The sequence below is a fragment of the Alexandromys fortis genome, unplaced genomic scaffold (assembly GCF_014885135.2).
Source record: "Alexandromys fortis isolate MF-2015 unplaced genomic scaffold, M_Fortis_MF-2015_v1.1 scaffold_163, whole genome shotgun sequence".
NCBI lineage: Eukaryota > Metazoa > Chordata > Mammalia > Rodentia > Cricetidae > Alexandromys > Alexandromys fortis.
Window position 1 is genome coordinate 1,509,239 of NW_026068085.1, and position 23,792 is coordinate 1,533,030.

Here is a 23,792-nt window from a genome sequence, read left to right on the forward strand (position 1 = left end):
TTAAAAAAAAAAACAAACAAATTAAAAAGAAAAAACAAAAAAAAAAAAAAAAACAGGATAGCCCAAACAATCCTATACAATAAAAGAACTTCTGGAGGCATTACTATCTTTGATAACAAGCTCTATTATAAAGCTACAGTAATGAAAACAGCTTGGTATTGACATAAAAACAGAGAGGTTGACCAATGGAATTGAATCGAAGACCTAGATTTTAATCCACATACCTATGAACACCTGATTTTTGATAAAGAAGCTAAAAATATACAATGGAAAAAAGAAAGTATCTTGAATAGATGATGCTGGCATAATTGAATGCCAATCTGTAGAAGAATGAAAATAGATCCATATCTACCCCCATGCACAAAACTCATATCCAAATGGATTAAAGACCTCAATATATATCTGATGACACTGAACTTGATAAGAGATAAAGTGGGAAGTAGTTTTCAATGCATAGGTACAGGAGACCACTTCCTAAATATAACATCAGTAGCACACACACTGAGAGCAATAAGAAATAAATTGGACCTTTTGAAACTGAGAAAAACCATACATACAAGATCGCCTGACAAAATTGGGAGCAGGGACTGGGGGGGGGTAGGGATGGTGAAAGGGAAAGATGAGGGGAGAAGGTAAAAAGAACTTGAGGGAATGGCATAGTCAAGATGGAGGAAGGACAGAGATGAAAGCAAGGAAAGAGATATTTTCATTGAGGGAGCCATTATGGGGTTAGCAAGAAACCTGGCACTAGAGAAATTGCAGGAATCCACAAGGATGACCCCAGCTAAGGCCCTAAGCAATAGAGAATAAGGTGCCTGGACTGGCTTTGCCCTGTAGTCAGATTGAAGAATATCTTAAATATTACCATAGAACATTCATCCAGCAACTGATGGAAACAGGCAGAGACCCACATCCAAGCACTGGACTGAGCTTCCAAAGTACAGTTGAGGAGTGGAAGGAGTGAGAATATGAGCAAAGAGGTCAAGAACATGATGGAGATACCCACTGAAACAGACTACCTGAGCTAATGAAAGCTTACCATCTCCAGCCAGACAGGGAAGGAAACAGCATAGGTCCAAACTAGTCCCTCTGAAGGTAGGTGACAGTTGTAAGGCTGGGAGGGACTGCAGGACTGGCAGCGGCACCAGGATTTAACCCTACTGCTTGTACTGCCTTTTTGGGAATCTATTCTCTTAGGATGGATACCTTGCTCAGCCTAGATAGAGTAGGCAGGGCCTTGAACCTTCCCCAAAGCAACAGCCTTACCCTCTCTGAGGAGTGGATATGGGTGTGGTGGGAAGGAAGGTGGAGGGAATGGAAGGAGGGGAAGGAGTGGGTCTGGGATTGGTATGTAAAATGAAAAAAAAAGATAGTGTGTTTTCTTTTCAAAAAAACATAAATTCTAAATTCCAAAAAATAAAAAGAAATACTAAAGAAAATGGCACTAAATGGTAACTGAAATACATAATAAAAGTGTGTGTGTGTATATATATATATGAAGGATTAATTAAAATTACATATCTTAAGATATAATATCCAGCCAAACTAATAACAATATGGCATTGGCACAAAAATAGACATGTAGACAAATGGAACAAAACTGAATTGAAGACCCAAACATGAGTACACATAACTTTAGCCATGTAATACTTGACAACGAAATCAAAAACATAAGCTGGAAAATGGATCAAAGATCTGAATACAGAATTCTCAAAATGAAGAGGAGGGAGAGGAAAAGGGGGTGGAGGACATTAAGATTTATTCTTCCCCTAGTCAGAATGGCAAAGGTCAACAAAAGAACTGTCTGTCAGCAAATGCTTGAGAGCATATGGTATGGGACAGACAGACACACATACACACATCACTCACACCCCTGGACAAGATGGCATATGGTGTGGGACACACACACCCCAGGACAGAATGGCATATGGTGTAGGACAGATACATATACATACACACACACACCAGGACACGATGGCATATGGTGTGGGACAGATACACAGACACAGACACACACACACACCAGGACAGGATGGCATATGGTGTGGGACAGATACACAGACACACACACACACACACAGACAGACAGACACACACACACACACCAGGATGACATATGGTGTGGGACAGATACACACACACACCAGGACAGGATGACTCTGGTTGGTAGCTTTAGAAAGTGGCGTAGCCACTCTGGAAATGAGGGTGGAGACTGAAGAATTCTCAGAAAACTAAACAAAGTCTGTCATATGATTCACTATACCACTCCTAGGCGTGTGTCCAAAGGACTCAGCATCCCACTCTACAGGAACCTGCTCAGACAAGGTCGTTGCTCTAGTCACAATAGCTTGAAATGGAAACACCTGAATGTCCTTCAATACACAAAGGGAAAATGCTGTACATACACACTGTGGAACACTATTCAGCTGTAAAGAAAAACAAAATCATAAACTTTGCAATTAATGGATAAAACTAGAAAAGATCCTACTGAGGGAGGTAACCCACACCCAGAAAGACGTAGCATGTTCTCTCTTATAGGATGCTCCTAGCTCCAACTCTCCATATGTGACTGCTCTGCCTGGAGTCACTAAGGATTAAAGTAGGACAGTAAGACACTGACTTCACCCCTTGGCTTTCGGTCTGCTTCCTCCATTTTCTACTTAGCTAATGTTTATGAATAACATTAGCTAATGGTATGAATGTTTGCTCATGAATAAGCAAACAGGACAAAAGAAACCTAAGAGTTGGGCTTTAAATCCTAACTAATCCATATGATTTCTCTTACTTGTCCCATTTTAAAACACCAACTTTATTTTTTTAAGATTTATTTATTTTATGTACATAAGTGCTATTTTATTATCATATGATAGATGAAGAAAGTGTACTCAGAGAACTTAGGTAGCTTTTTCAGATAATGATTCAATGAGCTGAAGTCTACACCTAGTTTCTCTCTGAAATCAACTATTTTATATTGTCTTGTTTAAAGTGACAAATACCTATTTAGCATCTACTGATATGACATTTTTTTATGAGAGATGTATTCCTAAGGATGTACTAAGGTTTACCACCTCTGTATTTAAACAAATCTGTATCTTGCTTTGGTGTTAGCTTTTGTAAACAAAATAATAAAATACTTACTTGAACATTATTCTTGGGATGTTGTGCATGTGAAGCAGTGAGTATATTAATGTGTGTTAGCAGTATGTTGTGTGTGTGAGCAGTGAGTGTGTTGTGTGTGTGAGCAGTATGTTGTGTGTGTGAGCAGTGAGTATGTTATTGTGTGTTAGCAGTATGTTGAGTGTGTGAGCAGTGAGTATGTTACTGTGTGTTAGCAGTATGTTGCGTGTGTGAGCAGTGAGTATGTTATTGTGTGTTAGCAGTATGTTGTGTGTGTGAGCAGTGAGTATGTTACTGTGTGTTAGCAGTATGTTGAGTGTGTGAGTAGTGAGTATGCTAAGTTCAGAAAGCCCATCCAATCTAGTAGCCAAACTGGCACTCATTTGGCCTTTCCACTGTACCAAGTACAATGTGTGCATGGGCTGCTTTGTGCTAGCCCACTGAACTGTTTAGGAGATTAAAGGACTCTACGAAGCCAAGATGGCTGCCCACTTGTAGTTATTGAGGAAGTTTGTCGCGTGTTTCATAGTCTTGATTTCACCCTTTTTTAAAATCACATATCTTCTAAAAGATAATGATCTTGTAAGTCTGCATACATATGCACACACACAAACACACGATAAGAGATGCTTAACTGGAATCATAGATATAATGAAAATCTACTTTATCTCATCAAATGATTCAAGAGAAAATGGTCATACCCCATAGCATAAACAAAAGAAACACATTCTAAACTAGTATTCCACAACAAGTGGGGGACTCTCTTGATCAGGAACTCAAGCTCATTGCCTTAAAGCGGCTTTTACAGTCAATCTGGCCTAGACATTTTGAGCACTTGGTGATGGAATTTTGCTACAGCTCTTGCTATTTATCCTTTTACTTTGACTTGATAAATACTTAATAAATGTATTCATTCAAATCTGAAAGAACAGATATCATAAATCATTCTTTGTACTTAATAAAACATAAACATTAGAGCTAGACCCGGGTTAAAACATAAAAATATGGCAACTTGTTTATGAATACAGTCATTGAAAATGCATTGGTTTAAATCATAGGTATGGTTCTTAATAACTGTATGTGAACTAAGACCACATACAAAGTTAATCTTGCCCCAGCTTGTCATCTGTAAAAGAAGGATAATACTCTAGTGATTGAAGACTATATCTCCTATGGGAGATGGTAAGAGATGATAAGTAACCGTAACTGTTGATACTGGTACATAAATATATACAAATGTATGATTTAAATAGCTGCCTTTACAGTTAGACTTGAGAGTGATGAATTGCTATTAACATCTACATATCTTGTTTTTATTGCAACTACTACACCTTTGGGGTAAAATGATAAAATTGGCTAATGACTGGTATTTATCGTATTCATGTGACAATTACCTTCATTTATATATTTTTAGCTCCAAGGTTTGCTATGTACACTAATTGACTTCTATTGCGATGTACTATTGTAGCTAAAACTTAAAAGAGTGATTTTCTGAACTAAGTTTTTCTTTGAATGACTTATTTTCTTTTATGTGTGTGTGCATGCACAAATATGTGCAGGTACCAGCAGAGGCTGGAAGAAGACCTGGAGGTGAAGATACAGAGCCATTATGAGCCACCTGATGTGGGTGCTGAGTACCGAAGTCCAGAATTCTAAAGGAACAGCAAAAACTATTCCATATTTCAATCTTTTTTGATGGTCATTGTTTTGTTTTGTTTTGTTTTCTTTTTGAGACAGGGTCAGATATAGCTCCGACTTGTCTCGAGAGTCTAATAAGTGACCTAAGATGACCTTAAATTCCTAATCTTCCTACTCCCATTTGCCCAATACTAAAATTTCCAGCACATGCCACCAAGCCAGGCAAACACAGTAAAACAATCAAATTCCAGAGTCAGGAAACCGGATTCAAATCCTAGCCATGACAATTTCATGTGTAAAAGTTACACCTCTGAGTACAATATAAAATGCATGAAGAGACGGGAGTTTTCTTCTCTGTGCACTACATAGTGAATACAAGCTGTGAGGAGGACAGTAGATACTCGTGAGCATCCATGAAATACTCTATGAATATGAGTCCCAAATAAGAACAAAGACTAAAAACTAGCTGTGATATGGAAATAACATGAAACCTTGCTGAAAGAACTTATAACTGTTTACTTTAAGATAAAAGTAAAAAAAAATAAAAGAACCAATAAGATAACATTGTATCAATGGGAAAATTATAAAAGTTCAGTGATTAATCAAACCGGAGGTTAGAAAGAGCAACACACTTTCTTAAATATGGTTGCTTTGCTCTTTCTTTTTAATTTTTTTTTTTTTTTGGTTTTTTGGTTGCTTTACTATTAAAAGGCAAAAAGACACTTGCCCGATGCTTTGGCATGCATGTATACATTTTATGTGTGTAAATATATATATTCGTATGTATACATTTTGTGTATATGTTTTCTTGTATGCAGGTATATCACATGCAAACCAGAAGTCATTGGATCCCATTATAGCTGATTGTGAGTTGCCACATTAGTGCTGGGAGTTGAACTAGGAACCTCTGGAAGAGTAGCCAATGCTCTTAACCACTGTGCCATCTCTCTAGCTCCAATATTGCACTTTTTTATGGTAATCTCTCAACGTTTGGGATAGACTGATTTGCAGTGTAAATGGGGGAAAGGTGCTTAATAAATTACAAGACGTTGAGTGAAGTTACCTGCGTTACTTAAAATGAATAACACTTTAAGATTCACTACATGCCAGCGTTTGGGTCTTTGCATAAATGAGCATCTTTCCTCACACTAGATCTTTGTCAGAAGCAATTTCTCTGGGTAAATCAGAGCTACATTCAAAGTTCTTCCGCACGCTTCATAGTGAGAAAGTCTGGAGTAAAGTCGGAGCATTCCTTCCTGAAAACAAACCTAATTCCGGATCAGTGGTTTCAAAAACGGAACACACGTATCTAAAGCTGATGCATAGACATGTAAGCATGATAGCATCTCATTAGTTCGTGGTAATTAACAAAAATAGAAGCCAAAGGAGAAAAGTTCAATTAATTATAAGTCAGGAATGACTTCCATGCTCCATTCCGAAAGTACGAAAAGATGTATTGTTCAGCTGCCTGCATGCCCTCCTAGTGCACCCCAAAACTATTTTAACAGTATTCAGTAGAAGGAACATCATGAAGCTTTCAAGAAACCACGATGACCAAATCCTACAAAAAGGAGACGGTAGGAACGCTGCTGAATCACTGGCACAGAACCGAGGTGTCTTCTGCACTGCCCAGGAACGCTTGGGGAGCCAAGATCCACATCCACATTAGAAACCAATAAAGCCAGTGAAGACAGAAGCAGGGTCCCAGGGCCTTCTCCAGCCTCGGGAAAGGACTTGGGACCTACTGATTCAATCCTTGCCTGATCACTTCTCGGTCCCACCAACAAGCTGCTGCAGGTAGGGGCTGGCCAGAAACACCAGGCCGAGCAGACGAGAGGGGAAAGTCACTTACCAGTCTCTACCGAAGGCGCGCATCCCGCAGGAGCCTGGCGCGCTGGCCCGGAGCAAGAGGTCCGCAGCACAGACCGCCCTGGCGACCGCTCGAGAGCGTCACTGACAACCACCCGGAAGTGGTAAACTACTTCCGGGGCCGCCGAGCGCGCGGCGGGAAATTATTTCCTAGAACCCAGATTAGTGGAGCCGGAGTGCTGCCGTCCTAGTCGTCGCCACTCCCGCTGCCACCGCCACCCCCTCCGCCACCGCCGCCGCCGCCCGAAGAAAACCGCCCAGAACTCCGGTCGGCCGGGAAGGTAAAGCGCCTCAGCTCGGAAGACGCCATTTACCGCGTCCCCAGGCCGTGCCGGTGACAGTCCCGCCGTCCTCGCTGGGCCGCCGCGGCGCCTGGCGCTCGCGCTTTCCACAGCATTGGTTCCTTCACGGTGAAGTCGGGGTGGCCGGGGCCCCAGACCGTGGCCGGCCCTGCTGGCCTTGTGGCCCGGGGCGCCCCTGCGCCGTGCTCTCGGCCGCTGCCTGTCGTCGGGGCCCGGCGCTAGGCCGCCCGCGTCTCCGGTTTCCATAGAACCGGCCAGGCAGCCTGGTCCCCTCCCAGGTCTTGGCTACTTCCAACCTTAGCCTCAGTGACAGTGGCAGGGATTCCCAGGACCTGCCCTCCTTTGAGAGGAAAATCGGGACATTTTTTCTCTCTAGTAGCATTGAGTTTTTCACACCGAAAGGAAAATGAGTTTGTATCTCTGCGGCTACTGTAGGCTTTGAATAGAAACATATGAACCTCTCCTAAAGGGAGGGTGTGTGTTCCTGGGGATCCTGTCTGCTGCCTGAGCATCGTTATGAGCTTAAGTGATGAATCAGGAACGTATTCCATTAACAAAGCCTGACTAAATATTGACAAACCATGATTTGTCTTAATACTCCAAATCAGGATTTGGGACCTGTGGTAGATGGAACTTGATTTTAAAGTCCCCAAGCACTTTTATGGCAAATGACTGTCCTCTACAGAGGAAACAAATCCTATTGAGACATTGGGAATGAACTGGATTTACAGTATGCATGTAACAGACACCACATCTTACGGACTGTGTTGCCCTATCATGACCTAGGTCTTACGTTGGTTTTCAAGCTATCCCTGTGGATGGAAGGTTTGTCATTTATTCTGGGTGATTTGCTTGTAGATTTGTGTGAGAGGAAATTTTATTATTTGTAAGTTAATAATTTTTTTCATGTACTAGGATGTTAAAAATACACAACTGTTTAGATCTGTCTTATTTTAAGAGAGTCTTCAATAAGTAACTAACCTTTTATTTAACCTGTTTTCTAAATCCAGATTTTCTCATGCTTTATTGACTTAGATGATGGTCAAATATATGGCTTAGAATATTTTTGCTTCTGTAAAGCAGAAAGCTTAGATCATGATAGCGTGTGAAGTAGTTGTCAATATGATTCCTTTTCATAATCAAAATTAATGAAGATTTCGTTCCATGAATTCTCTTTTCCATGGGTGGCTCGTTGATTTTTTTTGTAGGAAACCAATACTATAGTCTTACTAATTAGATAGTATTTTCATTATGTATCTTGAATATATTATTCTACAAGTCTTTTCTTTACACTCTTTAGGAAACAGGAAAAGAATAAAGTCAGTTCTCTGTAAGGTTGAAATAATAAAGCCTAAAGAAGCTAACGAACATTTCTAAAGAACAAAAAACTATAGTGGAAAACCACCTGTTTTTCTTTTAATTGATTCCAGTGAAATTATTTTGAAATTGAAACTATTTTGTTATTATTGAGAAAATCTGTATGAAAAATTCCAAAAATTGACTATAAGTCTGTTTTGAGAGAAAAATAGTAGAATCTGTTTTGCCAACAGAAAAATAATAGTACTCTTTAAAATATCCCTGGAAATGTATACATATCTTAGACACTAGTATCCTGAAAATGATTGGTAACTGTTTACATCTTTGCATTTGCTGCTCTAAATGTCTTCTTCCCTATGTAGTAGATTTCTTTCTCATGCCTTCCTGCAGTTCTGATGGAATATAGATTGCTCTATAAAATTGTAATGTGTTTAAGAAAAGTAGATTAAACCTGAAATTCCAACCTGGTTGGTGTTTTGGAAAGTGCATAGCCTTTTCTCAGAGTAGGCTCATCTTTAAATCTTGGTGTCACTGTTCTTAAAAAAATGTGACTCATTAAGGTGGGTTTTTATCTGTGCCCTGGTGCTAGGGATCGACTCAGTACTTATCTCCTGTCAATATTTATTGTATTACCCAATATACCCTTCCTCACCTAGTTTAAACTAGGCGTAATCCGCTATTCTCATCATTATCTTGTATTCTCATCTGTATTTGGGTAAATACAGTGGATAAATATGTGAAGTATATAGACTACAGTAGGTCCTTCATAAAAATTAAATCAAACATTTTAAATACCCAGTCTTAGACTCATGCTTTTCATACAGAAAACTGTCTTTGTAAAGTTTGCTTTTTGTTTGATTGTTTGTTTTTTTTTTGGGGGGGGGGGGTCAAGACAGGGTTTCTTGAAACCCTGTGTAGCTTTGGTGCCTGTCCTAGAACTAGCTCCTGTAGACCACACCTCAAACTCACAGAAAGAACCACCTGCCTCAGCCTCCTCCCCAGTGCTGGGATTAAAGGGGTGCTCCACCACCGCCCAGCCACAGTTTGCTTTCTAAGAACTCCTTTAATTAAAAGATCTAGCACAGCCTATACTATGTACAGTGTTGAATTTATGGGATAGTCTCCTTGGGACTAACATAATACATCTTTTGAAACTTAATTCCAAAGGCCTGCTCATTGACATTAGACCAAGGGTCTGTTTTTTCCTGGGTCCAGAAGGACAAAGATTCCTACACTCCACTTGAGATGAAAGCCACAGTTTCTTCACATAGGTTGAGTACTAAGACATGAGTGGATGCATTGCAACATTGTAAAGCAGAAGGAGATCTGGTGCTTTGGCCATGTTCAATTTCATTTTAAATTTAAGTTTCAATTTAATTTCTCAGTTAAATCTTTCAAGTTTTGAATTCAAAACAGTAAAGTCAACTGTACTGGACACTTGTATATGCTTTTCAGAAAAAAGAATTTTCAAATGCTCGCCAGTTAAAGAAGGTTTCAAATCAAAACAGTTCCCTTTATAATGAAAATGAAGAAACTGCTAATTTTCAACATGTAGTTTATTGTTTTATTTACCAACAAGAATATTAGCATGGAAAACTAAACATAAAAACCAGGGAAGTACATTCCCAAATGTTGTATGTACTTGTTTTTCATATACACATCACACTAATACAATAGTTTTGTAAGGCAAGGAAATTAGAGATGAGTTTAATCACTCACTGTATGTACTTTGTAGTACTTTTGAAATTGTCTATACTCAAACTGTTGATTGAAATTAAAACGAAAATTGGTAAAGATTATTTTAGCAGTAACAATGTAGTTCTTATACACATCTATAACTGGTTATAAAACATCATAATGCAGAGTAGAGGAGTTACCTTACTTCCCCTTAAGGACTAGGTCAAGCATCCAGGCTTCTCCTTTCTGCACTAATTTTTTTGGCCAACTATTTATCCTGCCTTTTGTCCCTCCCTCCTACCCTACTTTCCTATTCTGTCCTGTATGCACTCTGTATGTCTTTGCTGACCTTTGACTTGGAGTCTTTGTCCTATCTCAGCCACAGACCTTTATTTTATTGCCTGTATTCCACCTTGCTTTCTTTTTCGTTTCCTTATTTTTGAAACAGGGTCTCATTGTGTCTCTCGCTGGCCTGGAACTCATAGTGTAGACCAGACAGGCTGACTTGAAACAGATCCACTTGCCTATGCCTCTTTAGAGCTGGAAATAAAGAGGTACACTAGCGCTGGTATAGTGTAAAGAATTAAGATTCTACTTAAAAACTTAGGATAAAACATGCACAGTCACAGTAATGAGAAATGTAGGTTTCCTGGTGCTTCTGGCTGACTGACACCAACTGTCAAAGAATTTCAGGCATCAAGGGTAGGCCCTGGTAAGAGATATTTTAAGACAGTGCACCAGGCGACAGTGACAGTTGCTTGCTATGTATAAAGGGCAGCCTGTTCACAGGCACTGTCTCCTAAGTTTGGGATTTCATGTGGTTCAGGGTGAGTACATTTTAAATTACTAATATGAAGTTTTTAAAATGTTACTACAAAACTTATAACTAGGAATGTATTGGTGTAATTTTACTATAAAGATAATTAATAAAAATAAACGATCTCTCCTCTTTTATGTGAAGATGCCATCTGTGTGGTGCTTAAAGGTTCATATGTCCTACTTCTTTACCCCACTGTATCTGAGAAGATAGAAAATGTTCCACTATTAGCTATGGTATGGAATGTTTGTTGTTTTCTGGTACTAGAAGATTTCAAGAAGTAAGCTCTTAGTTCCCTATATTTCAGAACTTATCATCTATATAAAATTTAACTCTAAGTGGACTGACTTATTGATAAGCTTTAAGGACATTTCTGTAGTGTTCTCTTTTAACTTATTGGCGCATCAGGCTGCTGTTTACTGTTGTCTTTAACTTCCAGGGTATGGAAAAACCATCAAGCTACTACTTGTATGTATAAAAAACAACCATGTCTGTTTTACCCTGTTTATGTATATATTGTCCCATGTAGTCAGATATATTGAATGTCATGAGACCTTTTTTACATGCAATATGATGTTCAGAAATACTGCCTTTGTTTCAGTTTGGTAAAATAATTACAAAAGGCAATTAAATTAGTCTTGGTGTTCTTAAAACTGATAGTTGTATGCATGTCCAGGATTTACATCTCTGTGGAAGTTAACGAACACTCCTGTTCTTCTGGTGAACTTGTGAATAAATGTCTTGCATTCTGATGTGGTTTTAGACATGTATGTGTTCATACTGCTTGAACCAGGATATTCTGTTTTATCACTTATGTCTCTTCCTCTTTTATATGAATAGTTTCAATTTCTTAGAAAGCATTTTCACGTCAGGAAATGGCTCTAAAAATGCTTTTGTGCTTTCTGCTGTTGTATACAATTGGTCCTAATTTCATCTTATCATGAGACACTGTTTTAGCAGAAATTGCTGCTTAATATATGGTTATTGCCTTCAAAATATATGTTACAATGATAGGTTTAAGATGAAAACTGCATTGTATATATTTATTTAAATAAGTTCAAATAATTTAACAATTTATACCTCAAAACAAAGTATATTAAAATATCACTTCAGAATTTAAAGTAACAATTATTCAAATTTAAAGTAACAATTATTGACATGAAACGAACAGTATGGAATTTTTTACAGAACATGTAATTTTCATAAAGTAAAATACAATCCTTAGAGGCAATTTATTGGATATAGTGTTACAGCATTTTTTTAAATTTCATTTTGATTATTGGGGCAGGAAGGCATGGGGATTGATCCCAGTGTTCTCTTCACGACAGTCATGTGCTCTGCTGCGAAATTTCACCCTCTCCCTGCTCAGTTGATAGCTGTTTTTAGTGTATATTCATATGAGCATCGTGTGTTCCATAGGTGAGACTGCTGGTCCCTCTCCTTACTCAGTTGATAGCTGTTTTTAGTGTGTATTCATATTAGCATCGTGTGTGATCCCTCTCCTTTTCATAATATTTCTTGAAATGACTTCCTAACTAGTTTTGAAAACTTTCAATACATAAGTAAAAGTACAATTTTGAAAACATTGAACTGGCTTCTTCTCATAACTGACTTTTGAGACCTATAAAAACACTGATTAAAAACCAAGACAATAATTAGAGATACGTTGAATTTTACTTAGTTATTTCTAAAAAGACATATCATTTTCTAAACAATTATTAAAGAGGTTTTTTTAATAATTCCCTTTGAGTTAGTGAAAGAAGCTTTCTCCCCTAGTTATAGGCATATGCTGTATAATACAAATAAATGTGTCTTTACTGTGTGCCTTTCGATGTTTTTGGACTCAAACGATGATTTTTACTTGGAATACAGCATAGTCTTTCTATATTTGTCTATATTGCCAGGCTGTATTATTTGGTATTGACACTGAAGAGCTAACTATATTAACCTTAAAAATGGTTTTTAAAATGTACAGCACAAAGATCCTTTTGGGGGGACTTACTTGTATCTTTTATAGATTTGATAGTATTTTATAGATCCCTTTTATTCATGAGATGCAATACACATTAGTGTACATTTTATAACTGTGTCCTTGCCAGACCACAGCTCTGTAACTAAACATTAAAGCATTTGCTTCATTTGAAAGAACATACTTTGTGTTTTGTATCTGAGTTTCAGTTTGTTACAGGGCTGATACTGTATACTTGTTGCCTCTTTTGGAATCAGTTGGCAAATACTGAAGACAGATTTATTGAGGTCATGATATCAGCTTCTTTTACTGAGTAAAAATTGTGTTGAGAGAGATAGCAGCTCTGCTGTGCTCTTTATGACCTGGGAATGGATCTGCCCCTGCAGTGCAGGACGGCAATTGGCTCCTTTGAGATGTGTCAGGAAGCATTAATGTGAGCTGTCTTCACAGGTATTCAGATGTGCTGAGAAAAGCCTCTCATTTGGGTCTCTCAAGGAGCTCCTCCTATGTGTAGAAGGAGGAGCTACAATTGCTTTACCCTACCTAACTTTTTTTCTCTTAGTAGCTTTAAGCGTGAAAAGAGAAGGGTCTCTCCCGATCTGTGTGATGTTTTAAATGTAAATGGTTTGTAATGAAACTCGGTCTTCCTCCAGAATGACTTTTGACCTGGAGGGAAGAGGAAGTGTGTGTGAGTGTTGTGTGTGTGTACAGTTGTCCAGAGGTGTTACAAAGTTTTGATTCCAGGACTCCCCTTCAGGTCTGACCGTCTAAATCACATATTCTCTTCCATACCTTAAATCATCTCTCAAGAACTTAAAACCCCTAGTCTAGTGTATTTTGTGTCCTTTATTGTAATTATGGAATAATGCTGAGAAGAAAAAAACCTTTCCATGTTGGTTCAAATTCAAAGATTTTTCCCCCAGATAGATATCTTGCTGGCATAGATCTCATAAAGCCTTATTTTAGTTCTTGAAAATAAAATTTCTGTACTACTTTATTCACTTAATCCTGTGTTCAAATACCTATATCTCTAAAGGATCGTTTTGTTTTGACTAGGTTTCTGGAGTTGCCCTTTTTTTTCTTTGTCTTTTTATTTATTTTTGTGATGTATATTGATTGAATGCAGGGTTCCATCTGTACTAAGTGTACACATTATGCCCAACGCTTAAAGATTACTGTGATTTTTTTTTTTCTGAGAGGCCATTGTCTGAATGTTGGAAATAGCAACTGCTATTGCTCTGCCTGGGGTATTGGATCCTAATCCACGTGTCTCTACTGTCATCGGAGTATAACAGCATTTTTTCAGATAATGTCTATAGTATTAACTTCTTTTGAACAAACTAAAGTATATTTGAATTAGAAAAAATCTATGTATTAGGTAACACCTTAAAGACAAAGTATTTTGTGAACTATATTTATATGAGTTGAAGTCCCATAAAAATAAAGTTAGATTAAAACCATGTAGTTTTTGTTTACCTTGTAATAAAATCAACACCAGAGATATATTGTGATATAATTAATACACACTTTTACTGGGGAGTGAGAAGAGAGGAAGTAATTAAAAAATGTAAGTTGTAAACAGAAGTTGAATGCTTTGTACCCATCTCTGCAATTATTTAATATGAATGTTGTGGAAATATGAGTGCCGGCATAACTTTGGTAACCTATATATATTCTTTAATTTTGCCCATTTTTTTGAAAACCACATGCAACTGATAGCTTGATTTTCACAAGTGTACTTGTTTGAAAAGCTTTCACAAAAACTCATGCTGAAAACAGACATATGGTCATATTTATCTGGGCCCCTATCATTTTGTGAAGAATCATATTCAACAGTGTGTTTTAATGGCAAGTAGTGGAGTACTATAGGCTTTCAATATCCAAACACAACAAAAGTTCCCTTTAAGTTTTGAGAAAATAATTTGAAACTGGCGTTTATTGTAGTGACTAAATTTGACATCATTGCTTACATTTAAGCTTTACATGTTTAATTCATAACATGTTTCATGGTTTTAGTATTCATAATTAAGAAAAAATAAGTCACCCTTCTGCATAGTGTTTAACACCTGCTCTCTTCTGTGTGTGTGTGTGTGTGTTAGATGGAAGATGGTACCACAAAGCATGTCATCCAGATGACAGGATTTAAGATGGAAGAAAAGGAAGCGCTAGTCAAATTACTTTTAAAGCTAGACTGCACTTTTATTAAGAGTGAGGTGAGTATAGAAACATACTAAAATATTCAACATGGAGTTCAAAACATAGAATTAAAAAATAAAATAAAAATGTCCTTTGACATTATAAAAGTAAAAATTGTTATTATTAAGAAAAGCTCACTATAGTAATATTGCTTTGTGTGGGTTCTTCCCTCCAGAAATATAAAAATTGTACACATCTTATAGCTGAGCGCCTATGCAAGAGTGAGAAATTCTTAGCAGCTTGTGCAGCAGGTAAGTAAACTTCCTTTCTCCAACTCTTGAAAGAAATTTCATGTTAACAGAAAAACCCCAAGTTTCTGAAAATATATTATGCTTACTATGTCAGATATACATGTGTTGTTTGGATTTTTTAAAAAGATATTTGTTTGAATATTGCTTTATTCTAATTAACGTTTTCTGACACGTGAAATATATATTAAATGGGAAGAAATATTTACTTTGTCACAGATTTAGTTTAAATGTTTTGTTTAAGAAAAAATGTGTGTCTTAACAAAAAGATTGGACCAAATGTGTGTACTAAAACTTTAGTGGAAACCTCAGTGCTGCAGTCTTTCTTGTCTTCCGCCCTCTCATAAGTAAGCATGGCTCCTTCTCTCAAGCTGCTCCTCTGCTATCCTGGGAAGCAGAACCATCCTACTTTGTTCTTCCTGGATAGTCAATTCTTTTTACCCATGTTGAGACTTGGCCTTGTCTCCTTACCTTTTTTCCACCACTGATAGTCAAGCAGCTTTTTCTATGGTATCTGATTTATTGTTTCTTAGTAAGTCATGGATGCCACATCATTTTTTACATTCATTTGCCAGAGAAGCATTTAGATTTATCACTACCTTTAGAAACAAACCTATATATTATTCCTGCTGTTTAAATGACCACTGGTGCCCACAGAGGAAGCAGAATATGACATTTCCTATAAAATTCAGAAACATAATGAATTTAATATAAGATAACAATACTGTAAATGTTATTTAAAAAGTTTAGCATAGTAGGAAATAAACCTAACCCAGAAAAATGAATGCAATTAGTAATAATAGTTCACGTAATATTGCCTTTTACTTTAAAACTTTAGATTTATATTTCATTTAATGGCATTTAGAATTATGGGTGTGTATCATAGAAATATTATGTACAATGTTCAGTGATATTGAAGGCCTCTTGAAATTTGTTTTTAAAAACAGTATTGTCAGTGTATCATAAGAATCTCATGTATAAAAAAGATGACTCTTAGTTGCTATTTAATCTTTATTGTTTACCATTTAGCAGAACTAAAATTTTTTGTGACAGTTCATTTGCTTTCTAGGAAAATGGGTATTAACGAAGGACTACATAATTCATAGTGCCAAAAGTGGCAGATGGCTTGATGAAACAACTTATGAATGGGGATATAAAATTGAGAAAGACTCGCATTATTCACCTCAAATGCAATCTGCACCTAAAAGATGGCGTGAAGAGCTGAAACGGACTGGGGCTCCAGGAGCCTTCCACAGATGGAAAGTTGTCCTCCTTGTGAGGGCAGATAAGCGAAGTGAGTCTCTTGTAAGGTACGATGGGATTTTATACATTTGAAGCCGTGAATGAGGTCATGTTTTTATGAATACCTTTTAATATTTATGTTCAGTTGTTAGTCAGAATGAGGTATGATATAGTTTTTACAACTGGGACATTTTATTTTTGGTTCCTCTTTTTTGAGAACATGCATGAACACTGTGTCTAGATCACTCCCCCTCCCCCCCCCCATCCTCCACCCAACTCCTCCTGTGCCCCTCCCGTTTTTAATGATCACTCTTTCATTGTTACATGTACACACACACACATACACCTATGTATATAACCCACTAAGTCCATTAAGCATTCCTCATATGTCATGTGCCTAGGGTTTTATTCCTCAAATGAGGCATTGTGTACAAATGTATAAGTTTCCTAATAGAACAAATTTGGTTTTATAGATGGATTTTGATTATTCTGGTGGTCTCCATTTTAGATTCCATGTTATTTCTTTTGTTTAACGCAAGAAAAATAGAAAAAACAAAAAGAAGGTAATACTCAAGAATTTTGAAGCATTCTTACACTTTTGCTAGTTTATGTTCAGGGAGTCTTACATGGGCATGGTATTTATATAATACTGTCTTTGTTCCTCATGCTATTTCCATTATGATTTCTTTATTTTCCTTTTGTTTTTTGTTTGTTTTTTCCGAGGCAGGGTTTCCCCGTGTAACTCTCACTGTCTAGAGCTCACTCTGTAGACCAGGCTGCAGATCTGCCTGCCTCTGGGTGCTGACATTAATGGCATGCACCCCCATGCCACCTCATTTTGTCTTTTTAAATACAAGGAATTTTTGTTCAGAGTAAGTATACCCGTGTGCCCATGCATGCATTTGCAGATGAAAGCGCCCTGATCTTATTCTTCCCCTTAGTCTTTGTGACAGGCAGGAACTCTCACAGAACCCAGGGTTTCTGATATGGCTAGGCTCACTGGCTGACTGAACAAGCACTTAGAATCCTCTTGTCTGTTTTCTGATGCCAGAGTTATAGGTGTACACCACTATACCTGGGTGTTAACATGAGTGCTAAAGATCCAAACTCATCTTCACATGCTGTAGAACAGCATTTACCCACTGAGCCATCTCCCCATCCCTTTCAGGGGACTTCTCATTGGCTAAAGTATGTTTTGAAAACTGGTTTTGGTTTTTTTTTTTTTTTTTCCACTTAGAATCTCTTAGGTTTTTTTTTTTTTCTTTATTGGATTATTTTTTAAAAATGCCAATCCAAGTTCCCATTCTCTCCCCTCTTCCCATTTCCTCCACACACCCTCCCAACCCACCCCATCTAATCCTCAGAGAGGGTAAGGCACGTTTCCTTGTGGAAGGTCCAAGGCCCTCCCTACTATATCTAGATTGAGCAAGGTATCCATCCAAAGAGAATAGGATCCCCAAAAGCCAGTATGTGCAGTAGGGATAAATCCTGGTGCTACTGCCCATGACCCCTCAGTCTGGGCCGGCCATGCAACTGTCAACCCCATTCAGAGGAACTAGTTTGGTTCTATGCTTGTTCCTTCACAGTACAGCTGGACTTGGTGAGCTCCCATTAGCTCCCATTCTGTGAACTGTTTCAGAGGGTGAACCATAGTCTTGACTTTTTTGCTCATATTCCTATCACTCTTCAACTGGACTTTGGGAGCTCAGTCTAGTGTGCCAATGTGGGTCTCTACTTCTGCCTCCATCAGTAGCTGGATGAAGGCTCTCTGGTGATATTTAAGATATTCATCATTCTGGCTACAGGGCAAGTCAAGATCAGTCCCACTCTTATCTACTGCCCAGGGTCCCAGGTGGGAATTTCTGCTAATCCTGTAATGGCTCCCTAAATCAAGATATCTCTATCCTTGCTCTCATTTCTGTCCTTCCTCCATCTTGACCAACCCTCAAGTTCTCCTCTCTGCTCCCCTCCCCCTATTTCCTTTTCTTCCCCCACCCCCATGCCAGTCAATCCTGTCTATTTCCAATTTCCAAAATGGTTCTTTATATATTTTTCTTTGGGTTCATCTTATTATTTAGCTTCTCTAGGATCATGAACTATAAGCGCAATGTCCTTTGTTTATGGCTAGAATCCACTAATGTGTGAGTACATACCATATTCATTTTTGGGGTCTGGATTATCTCACTCAGTATATTGTTTTCTACTTCCATCCATTTGCATTCAAATTCAAGATGTCATTATTTTTTTCCTGTTGAATAGTACTCTAATGTGCAAATGTGCCACATTTTTTTAAATCTATTCTTTAGTTGAGGAGTATCTAGGTTGTTTCCAGGTTCTGGCTATTACAAGTAAGGCTGCTATAAATATAGTTGAACAAATGCTTTTGTAGTATGTTTGAACATCTTTTGAGTATATGCCCAAGAGTGGTATTGCTGGATCCTGAGGTAAGTTTAGTCCCAATTTTCTGAGAAACTGCCATACTGATTTCCAAAGTGGTTGTACCAGTTAGCATTCCCACCAGCAATGAATAAGTGTGTTCCTTATTCCACATCCTCTCCAACATAAGTTGTCATTAGTGTTTTTGATCTTAGCCATTCTGACAGTTATAAGACAGTATCTCAGAGTTGTTTTGATTTGCATTTCCCTGATAGCTAAAGATGTTGAGCATTTCCTTAAGTATCTTTTGGCCATTTGAGATTCTTCTGTTAGAATTCTCTGTTTAGTTCAGTACCCCATTTTTTAATTTGGTTATTTAGAATTTTAATGTCTAATTTCTCGAGTTCTTTATATATTTTGGAGATCAGTCCTTTGTCTGATGTGGGGTTGGTGAAGGTCTTTTCCCATTCAGTAAGCTGCCTTTTTGTCTTATTGACAATGTCCTTTGCTTTACAGAAGCTTCTAAGTTTCAGGAGGTCCCATTAATTTATTGTTGCTTTCAGTGTCTGTGCTACTGGGGTTATATTTAGGAAATGGTCTCCTGTGCCCATGCATTGAAGGCTATTTCCCACTTTCTCTTCTGTCAGTTTCAGTGTGGTCAGATTTATATTGAGGTCTTTAGTCCATTTGGACTTAGTTTTGTGCACGGCAATAGATATGGATCTATTTTAATTCTTCTACATGTTGACATCCAGTTATGCCAGCACCATTTGCTGAAGATCCTTTTTTTTCCAATTCTATATTTTTAGCTTCTTTGTCAAAAATCAGGTGTTCATAGGTGTGTGGATTAATATCCGGGTCTTAGATTCTATTCTTTTGGTCAACCGCTCTGTTTTTATGCCAATACCAAACTGTTTTCATTACTGTAGCTCTGTAATGGAGCTTGTTATCAGAGATGGTAATGCCTACAGAAGTTCCTTTATAGTACAGGATTGTTTTGGCTGTCCTGTGTTTTTTTTTTTCCATATGAAGTTGATTATTGTTCTCTCAACATCTGTGAAGAATTAATTGTGTTGGGATTTTGATGGGGATTGCATTGAATCTATAGATTGCTTTTGGTATCATTGCCATTTTTACTGTGTTGATCCTACCTATCCAAGAGCATGGGAGACCTTTCCATTTTCTGGTATCTTCTTCAGTTTCTTTCTTCAAAGACTTAAAGTTCTTGTCAAATAGGTCTTTCACTTCTTTGGTTAGTGTTACCCCAAGATATTTTATTTTATTTGTGGCTAATGTGAAAGGCGATGTTTCTCTGATTTCCCTCTCAGCTTCTTTATCATTTGTGGATAGGAGGGCTGCTCATTTTTTTGAGTTGATCTTGTATTTTGCCACATCACTGAAGTTATTTATCTGCTGTAGGAGTTCTCTGATAGAGTTTTGGGGGTCACTTATATACACTATCATATCATCTGCAAATAATGAAAGTTTGACTTCTTTTCCAATTTTTATCTACTTGATCTCCTTCTGTTGTCTTATTAGTATTGCTAAAACTTCAAGCACTTTATTGAAGAAGTATGAAGAGAGTGGACACCCTTCTCTTGTTCCTGATTTTAGTGGAATCGCTTTGAGTTTCTCTGCATTTAATTTTATGCTGGCTGTTGGCTTGCTGTATATTGCTTTTATTATATTTAGATATTTATGTTCCTTGTATCCCTGATCTCTCCAAAACATTTATTACGAAGGGTGTTATATTTTGTCAAATGCTTTTTCAACATCTAATGAAATGATCATATGTTTTTTTCTTTCAGTTTATTTATATGACGGATTACATTGATAAATTTTTGTATGTTGAACCAGACCTGCATCTCTGGGATGAAGCTGACTTGATCATAGTGGATTTTTTTTTTTAATGTGTTCTTAGATTCGGTTTGCCGGTATTTTGTTGAGTATTTTTGCATCCATGTTCCTGAGTGTGACTGGTTTTTAATTCTCGGTTGAGTTTTTGTGTGGTTTTGGTATCAGGGTAACAGTAGCCTCATAAAAAGATTTTGGCAGTGTTCCTTCTGTTTCCATTATGTGGAACACTTTGAGGAGTATAGGTATTGCCTCTTTTTGGAAGTTCTGCTAGAATTCTGCAATGAAACCATCCAGCCCTGGGCTGGGCTTTTTTTTTATTTTATTTTTTGGTTGGGCTTTTGATGACAGCTTCTATTTCATTGCAATTTATAGATCTATTTAGATTAATTACCTAATCTTGATTTAATTTGGGTGTATGGTATCTATCTAAAAAATTGTCCATTTCTTTTACGTTTTCCAATTTTGTGGAGTACAGGATTTTGTAGTATGATCTAATGATTCTCTGAATTCTGAATTTCCTCAATGCCTATTGTTATGTCCTCCTTTTTATTTCTGATTTTGTTAATTTGAATGTTCCCGCTCTGCCTTTTGATTAGTGTAGAAAAGGGTTTGTCTGTCTTATTGATTTTCTCAAAGAACCAGCTCTTTGTTTCGTTGGTTCTTTGTATTATTTTGTTTCTATTTTGTTGATTTCAGCCCTCAATTTGATTATTCTGTCTTCTACTCCTCCTGGTTCTTGCTTATTTTTGTTCTAGAGCTTTCAGTGTGCTGTTTTGTCACTAATGTGAGTTTTCTCTATGCGGGCACTTAGTGCTATGAATTTTCCTCTTAGCACTGCTTTCATGGTGTCCCATAGGTTTGGATGTGTTGTGCCTTCATTTTTTTTTTATTAATTCAAGGGTGTCAAATTTTATTTCCTTTCTTTATTTCTTCCTTGACCCAGGGGTGGTTCAATAGTTCACTGTTCAATTTTCATGAGTTTGTTGGCTTTCTGAGAGTAGTATTGTTAAATTCCAGCTTTAATCCATGGTGATCCAATAAGTCACAGGGGCTTGCTCCTGTTTTTTTGTATCTGGGTATTGGCTTTGTTACCGAGTAAGTGATCAATTTTTAGAGAAGGTTCCATGAGGTGCTGAGAAGGTATATTCTTTTGTGTTTGGGTAGAATGCTCTATAGATGTCTGATAAGTCCATTTGATTCATGACATCTGTTAATTCTCTTATTTCTCTGTTAAGTTTCTGTCTGGTTGACCTGTCCATTGGCGAGAATGGAGTGTTGAAATCTCCTATTAGTGTGTGGGGTTTGATGTGCGATTTAAGTTTTAGTAATGTTACTTTTACATATGTGGGCATTCTTGTATTGGGGGCATAAATGTTCAGGATTGGTGTAGGAGGTCCTTCTTTCTATGTGTTGTTTGTATTGGTTAATGAATAAAGAAACTGCCTTGGCCTGATAGGGGCAAAACTTATATAAGCTTCTTGTACCTTCATAGGACTATTCTTTAGGTTGAGAAAGGACTATTCTTTAGGCGGGGAAGACAGAACTGAATTCTGGGAGGAAGAAAGCCGAGTGAGAGAGACACCATGGAGCCGCCAGAGACAGACGGGCTGAATCTTTCCCAGTAAACCACTGCCATGTGGCAATACACAGATTAATAGGAATGGGTTAACCTGAGATGTAAGAGTTAGCCAATAAGAATTTAGGGCTAATGGGCCAAGCAGTGTTTTAATTAAAACAATTTCTATGTGATTATTTCGGGTGTAAGATAGCCAAATGGCCAGGGCAAACAAGCAGGCCCTCTTGCTTACAACACAGGATTGAGATTATCTTGATGGATTGTTCTTGTTATGAGTATAAGGTGTCCTTCTCCATCTCTTCTGATTGATTTTAGTTTGAAATCAATTTTGTTAGATATTAGGATAGCCACACCCACTTGTTTCTTAGGTCCATTTGATTGGAAAACCTTTTCCAACCCTTTACTCTGTTAATGTCTGTCTTTGAGGGTGAGGTACGTTTCTTGTAAACAGCAGTAAACTAGATCCTGGTTTCGTATCCATTCACTTAGCCTATGTCTTTTTATAGGTGAATTGAGTTTATTGATATTAAGCAATATTAATGACCAGTGTTTGTTAATTTATGTTACTTTTCAGTTGTAATGTTTGTTTCCCTTCTTTGGGTTATGCTGGGGGGGAGCGTTATCAGATGCCTGTGTTTTTGTGGGTGCAGTTAGCTTCCTTGGGTTGGAGTTTGCTAGTACTTTCTGGAAGGCTAGGTTTGCGGATATGTATTGTTTAAATCTGTTTTTGTCATGGAATAATTTGTTTTCTCCATCTATGTTGAATGAAAGCTTTGCTGAGTATCTGGGCTCACATCCATGGTCTCCTAGTGTCTGCAGCACATCTATCCAGGACCTTCTGACTTTCACGGTTTCCATTAAGAAGTCGGGTGTAATTCTGATAGGTTTATCTTTATACGTTACTTGACCTTTTTCCTTTTCAACTCTTAATATTCTTTCTTTATTCTGTATATTTTGTGTTTTGATTATTATATGGTGAGGGGATTTTTTGTTTGTTTATTTGTTTTTTGATCCAGTATATTTGGTGTTATATAAGCTTCTTGTACCTTCATAGGACTATTCTTTAGGTTGAGAAAGTTTTTTCATAGATGATTTTGTTGAATATATATTTTGTACCTTTGAACTGGAGTTCTTTTTTCTCTTCTATCCCTATTATTCTTCGGTTTGGTCTTTTCATGGTGTTCCAGATTTCCTGGATGTTATGTGTTAAGAATTTGTTAGATTTTATGTTCTTTGACCAATGAGTCTATTTCCTCTATGGTATCTTCAGCACCTAAGATTCTTTCTTCTATCTCTTGTATTCTGTTGGTAGTACTTGTCTCTGTAGTTGCTGTTCGTTTACCCAGATTTTCCATATCCAAAATTCCCTCTGTTGTTTGTGTTTTATTACCTCTTTTTCAGTCTTCAAGTCTTGAATTCTTTCCTTCAAATTGGGTTTGAGCCTGGAGGTGGTGGCGCACGCCTTTAATCCCAGCACTTGGGAGGCAGAGGCAGGCGGATCTCTGTGAGTTCGAGGCCAGCCTGGTCTACAAAGGGAGTTCCAGGACAGGCCCCAAAGCTACAGAGAAACCCTGTCTCGAAAAACCAAAAA

General features: G+C 37.5%; 2 protein-coding genes across 12 annotated transcripts in view; one reads left to right on the forward strand and one right to left on the reverse strand.

Moving 5' to 3' along the window:
• Positions 1 to 6,752, reverse strand: part of Kiaa0825 (KIAA0825 ortholog) — a 414,990-nt gene extending 408,238 nt beyond the window's left edge. For 2 of the 6 annotated variants that reach the window (XM_050122178.1, XM_050122179.1), the window contains exon 1: positions 6,608 to 6,749. The gene's annotated coding sequence lies outside the window, so the exon portion shown is untranslated. Of the gene's footprint in view, positions 1 to 6,607 lie in introns of all 6 variants that reach the window. The other 4 variants (XM_050122180.1, XM_050122181.1, XR_007588753.1 and 1 more) reach the window with 3 other exon arrangements.
• A 5-nt stretch (positions 6,753 to 6,757) lies between these two features.
• The window catches only part of Slf1 (SMC5-SMC6 complex localization factor 1), a 75,750-nt gene continuing 58,715 nt past the window's right edge, over positions 6,758 to 23,792 (forward strand). For 4 of the 6 annotated variants that reach the window (XM_050122185.1, XM_050122184.1, XM_050122183.1 and 1 more), the window contains exons 1-4: positions 6,758 to 6,905; positions 14,806 to 14,919; positions 15,078 to 15,153; positions 16,220 to 16,460. In XM_050122185.1, coding sequence (XP_049978142.1) covers positions 14,806 to 14,919; positions 15,078 to 15,153; positions 16,220 to 16,460 — 431 coding nt within the window. In that variant the 5' untranslated portion in view covers positions 6,758 to 6,905. The remainder of the gene's footprint in view (positions 6,906 to 14,805; positions 14,920 to 15,077; positions 15,154 to 16,219; positions 16,461 to 23,792) is intronic. The other 2 variants (XM_050122187.1, XM_050122188.1) reach the window with 1 other exon arrangement.